Below are 9,426 nucleotides of genomic sequence, written 5' to 3'. Positions count from 1 at the left end.
GACGACCAGACAAAAGGTCTACAGTAAGTATCACGCTGACGACCAGACAAAAGGTCTACAGTAAGTATCAGGATGACGACCAGACAAAACGTCTACAGTAAGTATCAGGATGACGACCAGACAAAAGGTCTACAGTAAGTATCACGCTGTCGACCAGACAAAAGGTCTACAGTAAGTATCATGCTGACGACCAGACAAAAGGTCTACAGTAAGTATCAGGCTGTCGACCAGACAAAACGTCTACAGTAAGTATCAGGATGACGACCAGACAAAAGGTCTACAGTAAGTATCACGCTGTCGACCAGACAAAAGGTCTACAGTAAGTATCATGCTGACGACCAGACAAAAGGTCTACAGTAAGTATCAGGATGACGACCAGACAAAAGGTCTACAGTAAGTATCAGGCTGACGACCAGACAAAAGGTCTACAGTAAGTATCACGCTGTCGACCAGACAAAAGGTCTACAGTAAGTATCAGGATGACGACCAGACAAAAGGTCTACAGTAAGTATCAGGCTGACGACCAGGCAAAAGGTCTACAGTAAGTATCAGGATGACGACCAGACAAAAGGTCTACAGTAGGTATCAGGCTGACGACCAGACAAAAGGTCTACAGTAAGTATCAGGCTGACGACCAGACAAAAGGTCTACAGTAGGTATCAGGCTGACGACAAGACAAAAGGTCTACAGTAAGTATCACGCTGACGACCAGACAAAAGGTCTACAGTAAGTATCACGCTGACGACCAGGCAAAAGGTCTACAGTAAGTATCAGGCTGACGACCAGACAAAAGGTCTACAGTAAGTATCAGGCTGACGACCAGACAAAAGGTCTACAGTAAGTATCAGGCTAACTACCAGACAAAAGGTCTACAGTAAGTATCAAGCTGACGACCAGGCAAAAGGTCTACAGTCAGTATCACGCTGACGACCAGACAAAAGGTCTACAGTAAGTATCAGGCTGACGACCAGACAAAAGGTCTACAGTAAGTATCAGGCTGACGACCAGACAAAAGGTCTACAGTAAGTATCACGCTGACGACCAGACAAAAGGTCTACAGTAAGTATCACGCTGACGACCAGACAAAAGGTCTACAGTAAGTATCACGCTGACGACCAGGTAAAAGGTCTACAGTCAGTATCACGCTGACGACCAGACAAAAGGTCTACAGTAAGTATCACGCTGACGACCAGACAAAAGGTCTACAGTAAGTATCACGCTGACGACCAGACAAAAGGTCTACAGTCAGTATCACGCTGACGACCAGGGAAAAGGTCTACAGTCAGTATCACGCTGACGACCAGACAAAAGGTCTACAGTAAGTATCACGCTGACGACCAGACAAAAGGTCTACAGTAAGTATCACGCTGACGACCAGACAAAAGGTCTACAGTAAGTATCACGCTGACGACCAGGTAAAAGGTCTACAGTCAGCATCACGCTGACGACCAGACAAAAGGTCTACAGTAAGTATCACGCTGACGACCAGACAAAAGGTCTACAGTCAGTATCAGGCTGACGACCAGACAAAAGGTCTACAGTAAGTATCACGCTGACGACCAGACAAAAGGTCTACAGTAAGTATCACGCTGACGACCAGACAAAAGGTCTACAGTGGGTATCACGCTGACGACCAGACAAAAGGTCTACAGTAAGTATCACGCTGTCGACCAGGCAAAAGGTCTACAGTAAGTATCACGCTGACGACCAGACAAAAGGTCTACAGTAAGTATCACGCTGACGACCAGACAAAAGGTCTACAGTCAGTATCAGGCTGACGACCAGACAAAAGGTCTACAGTAAGTATCACGCTGACGACCAGACAAAAGGTCTACAGTAAGTATCACGCTGACGACCAGACAAAAGGTCTACAGTAAGTATCACGCTGACGACCAGACAAAAGGTCTACAGTAAGTGTCACGCTGACGACCAGACAAAAGGTCTACAGTAGGTATCACGCTGACGACCAGACAAAAGGTCTACAGTAAGTATCACGCTGTCGACCAGGCAAAAGGTCTACAGTAAGTATCACGCTGACGACCAGACAAAAGGTCTACAGTAAGTATCAGGCTGACGACCAGACAAAAGGTCTACAGTCAGTATCAGGCTGACGACCAGACAAAAGGTCTACAGTAAGTATCACGCTGACGACCAGACAAAAGGTCTACAGTAAGTATCACGCTGACGACCAGACAAAAGGTCTACAGTAAGTATCACGCTGACGACCAGGCAAAAGGTCTACAGTGAGTATCAGGATGACGACCAGACAAAAGGTCTACAGTAAGTATCAGGCTGACGACCAGACAAAAGGTCTACAGTAAGTATCAGGCTGACTACCAGACAAAAGGTCTACAGTAAGTATCAAGCTGACGACCAGGCAAAAGGTCTACAGTCAGTATCACGCTGACGACCAGACAAAAGGTCTACAGTAAGTATCAGGATGACGACCAGACAAAAGGTCTACAGTAAGTATCAGGCTGTCGACCAGACAAAAGGTCTACAGTAAGTATCAAGCTGACGACCAGACAAAAGGTCTACAGTAAGTATCAGGCTGACGACCAGACAAAAGGTCTACAGTAAGTATCAGGCTGACGACCAGACAAAAGGTCTACAGTAAGTATCAGGCTGACGACCAGGCAAAAGGTCTACAGTCAGTATCACGCTGACGACCAGACAAAAGGTCTACAGTAAGTATCACGCTGACGACCAGACAAAAGGTCTACAGTAAGTATCAGGCTGACGACCAGACAAAAGGTCTACAGTAAGTATCAGGCTGACGACCAGACAAAAGGTCTACAGTAAGTATCACGCTGACGACCAGGCAAAAGGTCTACAGTAAGTATCAGGCTGACGACCAGACAAAAGGTCTACAGTAAGTATCAGGCTGACGACCAGACAAAAGGTCTACAGTAAGTATCACGCTGACGACCAGGCAAAAGGTCTACAGTAAGTATCACGCTGACGACCAGACAAAAGGTCTACAGTAAGTATCAGGCTGACGACCAGGCAAAAGACAGTAAGCTAAGGGAATCAGAGTATTATTTCATTGCTGAGATCTGTGAGGTGTACTCGATGCACTGACAGTACCACAATCAGTTCCTTTAGGCCTTACCTAATGGATGTCGAGAATGGAGACTGGCAGCCCACTACCGATTTCGAATTGTCTGTGAGGACAGTCGACCTCTAAACATCTCAGCCCTGGACCTGTAGCCGGCAGAAATCTGTCACGTAGGAGACGTTGGACGATTTGACGGTCTTCTGCTCGTGACGTCACACGTGGACAACCCGACCTTGGGCGATCAGAAGCGGTGCCAGTTTGTTGTAGACGACCTCGCAAGTCATACACAGTGCGACGGCTACATCCCATTGCTCTTGCGACGTCAATAACTGATCTTTCCGCTTGCAACATGCCAACGGCACGTTCACGTTGCACACTTGACAATCGTTAGAACTGTGGTTTAAAAGTGTGGGGTTTTTCTCAATTCATCAGCCCATGCAAACACGTGCAAATAAAGAAACCTTCGATGCGAAGATCACGTGATGGACTGCACGTGCAAAACATTACTAAACTTGCATTTGCACGACGAATGGATGGGTTTGAGTGGGTTTTGCTTACGTTTTTCTAAGGTCGAAAGATAGGGATCCCATTTCGGATACATAGATGTATCATCAGAGAAAAATTATTCATTACTTTTTGTGAAGTTTCTCTTTTGGCTCAGTGTATTTGTGATGGGTAACACAGATGGGGCACGATAACTCACCTTTTTGCCTTAACCTGCTATCAATTTCATTTGCTCTCTGGATTGTGGTATTCATAAAGACAGTTTCATTCGGTCACAATCGCCCCAAACGTACTACAATAGCAATGGTAGCAAACCCTGTCATTTAAACGTTGAGTGTTATTTCTAGGGCGGAACATGCTCACCCATTGACAACATCTCATATCGTCACTGGGGTGTAGTGTTCCGTTATAAAATTTACCTTTTGCAAACACAAGGAAACTGTTTTATTCTGATAACTGCACACGGAATCATTACTGAACATAGAAAGAGGCTGGATCCCGATCCTCAAAGCGTTCGTAGCGCTAGGACATACATTCAGAACCGTACGATAAACTGTAGAGTTACGACTTGTCTTAACGTTACGAACCCTTTGTGAGTCGGGGCCCTGAACACTGAGTGTCGGCGGCAGCCGACGTTCCAAGGACGTCACGTCTGGTTACCGCTGGTACAGAGAAGTCGACTTGACCCACTGTGGCCGGCACAATTTTTTCCATCCTTATCAGGACATTGTGACAACAATCAGCGGTTACACAACTAGATAGGCGACAGAGAACGACACCAGCATGAAGTCCTTTGTTCTACTCATAGCTGCCTCCTGTCTTGCCCTGGTAAGTTTTCTTTTATTCACTTTGATCTTTTAATATAATACAAAATTTCATTCCTGTTGCGCCCAGACAGGTAGTCCAAATATGGTCCTTCTTATAGCTGGTCCTCAGAAATTAATTCCGCTTGAAAGGAAAAAGGTGCCTTTATGATGTGTGGATACAATTCTTGGTTTTGGTCCTTGCAAATTGTCGCTAGTTCGAATTCCAATCCAGTTAATTGTTTCCAGGTGTATGGCCAGAACACAACATCCTGCAGTGTGTCCTCGGAGTGTCCGTCTTTCAAGTGCTGCCAGCAAGTCAAAACATGGCCCCAAGTTGGCAAGAGAGCACTAGGAGAGTGCCGACCCATGAGAACACAGGGCCAAAGTAGGTGGAATGTTAGGAACGGTTGCAAAAGGGCGCCCGGGGAGTGCCGACCCATGAGAATAAAAGGGACAAAGTAGGTGGAATGTTTACTGGGGTGAGAAGAGATCCCCCGGGGAGCGCCGTCCCTTGAGAATAAAAGTGACAAAGTAGGTGGACTAATGGATTGGGTTGGGATGCCTCCGGGGAGTGCTGGCGCATGAGAACGCAGGGATCAAAAAGGTGGAATGTTGACTGGGCCGACAAGAGTGCCCTCGGGAATAGCCGGGGATAGCCGTGGCAAGAGGACCGATGTGGAGTTGACAACTATGGCTAGGACTCTAGGCTGGAGTAGGTTCAATGTTGGGTTGGTGGGCAATAATCCTACACTATCGTTTTGCATCGTAGGGCCGATGGGGTAGCTTTATGGTAAAGCACAAGTAAATTATACTGACTGAGTGAGTTTAATTTGACGCCGCGCCCAGCACTACTCCAGCCATATGGAAGCCGCATGTAAATTATCGAGCATGGACAGCATGACCATCGGTCTGCGCATTTGAGAACTATTTTGCACGTGTCAGCCAAGTCAGCGAGCCTGACCAGAGTGAAGAAACAGGGGAGTTAAATCTAAATTTTCTTGTTGAATCATATGGAATACTTGTTATATGGAATATTTGTTATATGGGATACTTGTTGAGTTACATCCCTTGCTCTATTCACCCACTAGACCCGAAGTGTTTTTTGCAGAATAAATGTTACGAAACTTCTAACAATAACGACGACAGCCCAAAAAGAGTAATCTCCAACAGTGTAATGGTGAAATTAAGCAATGTATTTTCCTGTATATAATATCCCAAAAATGAAACGCATAGGTGATTTGTATTTTTAAAATCGTCAAATTATGCAACAAAAGTGTTGATAACATGATTTTAGACAATGGCACAAGGAAAAAAGGATTTTACTGGAAAAAGCTTAATAATATTTTGATGAGATTTCTTACAAGGGCTAGAAAGGCATCGTCACAACGAAACAGAGATAACCTTCCAGTTGAAATTGTGCAGCAAACAGCATTCGGTGTCTGGCAATAAATATCCACATTACTTTCAGAAATTGGCTTTCGTTTTGAAAAGGTTTCAATGTCAGATCACTACATCACGTCTTGATTTTGCGACACGGAACATCGCCATTGACAAAAATGCATGCTGGAGGTTACCAGTCTCCTGTTGCCAGGCGTCTGAATGTTAGTCTGAGGAAGATACCATGGCTTTCAGCTCGTTGCAACCAAACAGGTATAGCATATGACAGTCCCCGAACATGTAGCCCAAGATCGGTACGTCCGGGTACTACAGTTGCATGATCGTACTACCATGGATGGCAGCACAGGGGTCTGGACTTCAGAGGATATCCGATGAAACGGAACAGGTTGAAGGAGATTGGTCCGAGAGCCAGGAAGTCCGACGTCGGAGTCGTTTTACGTCGTCACCATCGCGCCCAACGTCTCCGTTATCTAAAAGTATCCACTTCGGTGTATAGACTTTATCTTCTTCTAAATTCTACAAATTCCATGCACTAAAGCCTAGTTGTGGACGAGTTATATGTTTGAAAATGCAACATATTTCGCAACAGATTTCTCGTCTATGCGTTTCTTTTTATGATAGTATATTTCTACTTATTCTTGTTCCTTGACTCCTTTGAACCGGACGCGGGCTGGGGTAATGGAGGCAAAGAACGATTTGACACCAGCGAACCTACAATGTTGAATTAAATATATTTTGTTCTTGAGTGATTACTAATTATGAAGTCGGAAATCTGAAAGCTCAGTCCTTTGAGGAAAAGGGAGTCAATCTTTGATGGTGGCGATATTTGTTTTGATATTAATATTTGCGAAGCCAAAGTTTGCTTCCTTCGATCGTATGTAGACTTTCATCATTCTCTCTGATGGGCAGCCCTGTGCTACAAGTTGCCTGTGCGCACAGCGTTTGTCTGTGCGCCTTGTTAAAGCGACGCAAAACTAAACTTACTCACTCACTTGTGCAGAGCACCTTGAACTTGCATCACTGACCTATTGTGACGTCATCTGCAGGCTGCTGGGTGAAGAACAAAGCTCTGGATGGTACACGGCCGATGCAGATGATCGACATGTGTCCGTGTGAGGCTGGACTCAGATGTGTCGGGATGGGGGCCTTCGCTGTACCACAGGGAGAAGCAGGTAAACTAGTATCCAAACAACTCACCCATTCACTTGTGAACCTTGTCGTAGAAAAGTTGCTTATACCAGAAGTGGTGGGTGTAGTAACGTCACCAGCAATAGTTGTTGAAATAGTCGCACCAGCATTAGCAGCAGCAACAGCAGCAGTAGTAGTAGTGGTGATGGTGGTGGCAGCAGCAGCAGCAGCAGCAGCAGTAGTAGTAGTCGTAGTCGTAGTCGTAGTCGTAGTCGTAGTCGTAGTCGTCGCCGTAGTAGTAGTAGTAGTAGTAGTAGTAGTAGTAGTAGTAGTAGTAGTAGTAGTGTGTGTATGTGTTATATTTACTATCCTACATTAACAACATAATGTACTTCCTTAAGTTTGATAAACATTTACAACTTGCAGGTAACTGCGCGATGTGAGGGTCGCTTGTCAGAACCAGTACCACGTGAGACCACTACTTAATAAAGGTCATAGTACGTTCATTTTTTGTTTGTTTCTTTCTTTTTCTGAACCGAGGATACAATTATTCCGGTAAAGCGGGGATGCTGTTTTGTGATACAAAGGACGTTTCATCAAAATGTCTGAAAACATACCCAGTCAGCTGACTGTTACAGTTCTGTGTTCAAACTATAAGTTACGGAATTAACTGTTAAATACGGAATTTACAAGGGTCTTACAGTTCTGTACATCCTTTCAAAACACCGTGTGACGAAATGATTACCCTCAAGATCTTTTCATTTAGGTTATCTTTAATCCTCTCAATGCTACCGTCGAACCCATTCGACAGGAGTGCAGGATAATGACATCTCCAAATAAAACTTGCAATAATTATTCAACGAGTCGGATTTACGTGTCATATGAATTATGTATGGAATGTACTAATTCTCACCTTTTTAAATATGTAATGTTCAATACGTTTATATACCTTAAAACGAAACGCCCGCGAATCAAAAATGAGATCGCCGAATTTCTCAGTACGCAGTCGAAAATAACGGCCATTGTTGACTTCCAGCGCACCACGCCGTGTGGTACCCAGTCTAATATTTTCTTCATAATGAAATATTTTTTGATAGTTTAGTCGATATTTTTTGTTCCTTGACGAAGAGAAAGCTCATAAGTTTCCCATTTTCTAAAAATTAGTAACTTTCGGCTCAAATAGATATAAACAAAACCAATCTCAATGTTATATCATCGATTGGACGAACAGAAACGATCATGGCAACGGCGGTAAACAAACAACTCCACATGTATCGTGATGCCGAAGAAAATGTGCCATACTTTTGACATATCCAATTATTTTATCTGGAATTAATTACACGGTGTGAATAGGTAAATGTTATTGCCCCTGCACATAAATTACCAGATTTAGCGATTTTATTTTGATTTGGTTTGATAAACCTTCCAACATTCACAAAGTTGACAGCCGTTGGTGACCCGAAAGGGCGTGGCCAAACTCGCGGTCTTTCTAAGTGACAAGATACGAAGGATGTTTGAAAATATGCGTTCATAAGCAGAATCTGAACACATATACATTGAAAGAAAACGACTCAATACCTATATAATGCAGATCATGAAACAATATCACAATATTTATAATTGTACCCACCCTTGATGAAACCGGAAGCACGTACACAGCATGGCACTCGTGGAAGTAAAATGTGAACGAGTTGGAAAACGACCATTTATACATTTTCTAAACTGATTCAAATTCCCGTAAGATCCATACTATACACCAGAATTACATTTCAGTCATCCTCAGTCATTTACTATTAGTTGTGTTCAATAGCAGTTGTCATTTGTTGCTTGTGTTGTAGTATTTCTCATGAAGTTAGCCGTCGATGTGTTGATCTTTAGTTTAGCAAATCCGAAGTCGATGATGTTCTGACACGGGGAGACATATAAATTGTCAGTGTGTCGTAACAATAACAGAATATTCTTCTGTGTATATCGTTACAAGAAGTACAATTTTGATGATTGAAGATGTCATGAAAAAAATCATTTTTCCTTTTGCAGAAACGAACGAAACCAGAGCTAGTGTGAGAATGTAAAGTACAGTAAATGTATTTCATAAAAAATAATTACTGCTTAGAAAACAACTGTCATCGTCTTTGTGAATCAGTATTTATTTTAGACATTAAAACAGCTGAACATCACATCTTTTGTTCACGAATTTGGAGCAAAATTGAAATTATTTTGTTACTCCAAACAGCAGAGCTTTCGGAGTTAATTCTACCTAGTATAATGCAGGTAATGTTTCAGATCAAATTGTTTGACGTGTGTGCATATTTGTATAAAAACATCATGTCATGTGGCTCAGTCTGTGGTTCCAAACAGCTTTTAGATATTGCACTAGTGCAATCTGAACTGCAAAATGTACCTCATGTTTATGGCTATACTTTTTACCTACTTGCACACTGTCTATGTTCATATTTTACTGCTAAAACAGACTTCATCTGGGAAACAGACTGATGATCCAAACTCTTGGAGCAGTGATTACACTGACAGTGA

At 43.3% G+C, this 9,426-nt stretch overlaps 1 protein-coding gene across 1 annotated transcript; it reads left to right on the top strand.

Moving 5' to 3' along the window:
- Positions 1 to 4,021: 4,021 nt before the first annotated feature.
- LOC137285280 (venom protein 164-like) lies at positions 4,022 to 7,403 on the top strand. Its single transcript, XM_067817610.1, has 4 exons — positions 4,022 to 4,390; positions 4,615 to 4,753; positions 6,813 to 6,938; positions 7,321 to 7,403. The coding sequence occupies exons 1-4, from the start codon at positions 4,346 to 4,348 to the stop codon at positions 7,335 to 7,337; spliced, it is 327 nt and encodes a 108-aa protein (XP_067673711.1). The 5' UTR covers positions 4,022 to 4,345; the 3' UTR covers positions 7,338 to 7,403.
- Positions 7,404 to 9,426: the final 2,023 nt, after the last annotated feature.

Source organism: Haliotis asinina, chromosome 1 (genome assembly GCF_037392515.1).
Source record: "Haliotis asinina isolate JCU_RB_2024 chromosome 1, JCU_Hal_asi_v2, whole genome shotgun sequence".
NCBI lineage: Eukaryota > Metazoa > Mollusca > Gastropoda > Lepetellida > Haliotidae > Haliotis > Haliotis asinina.
This window is presented reverse-complemented; position numbering and strand designations above follow the sequence as displayed.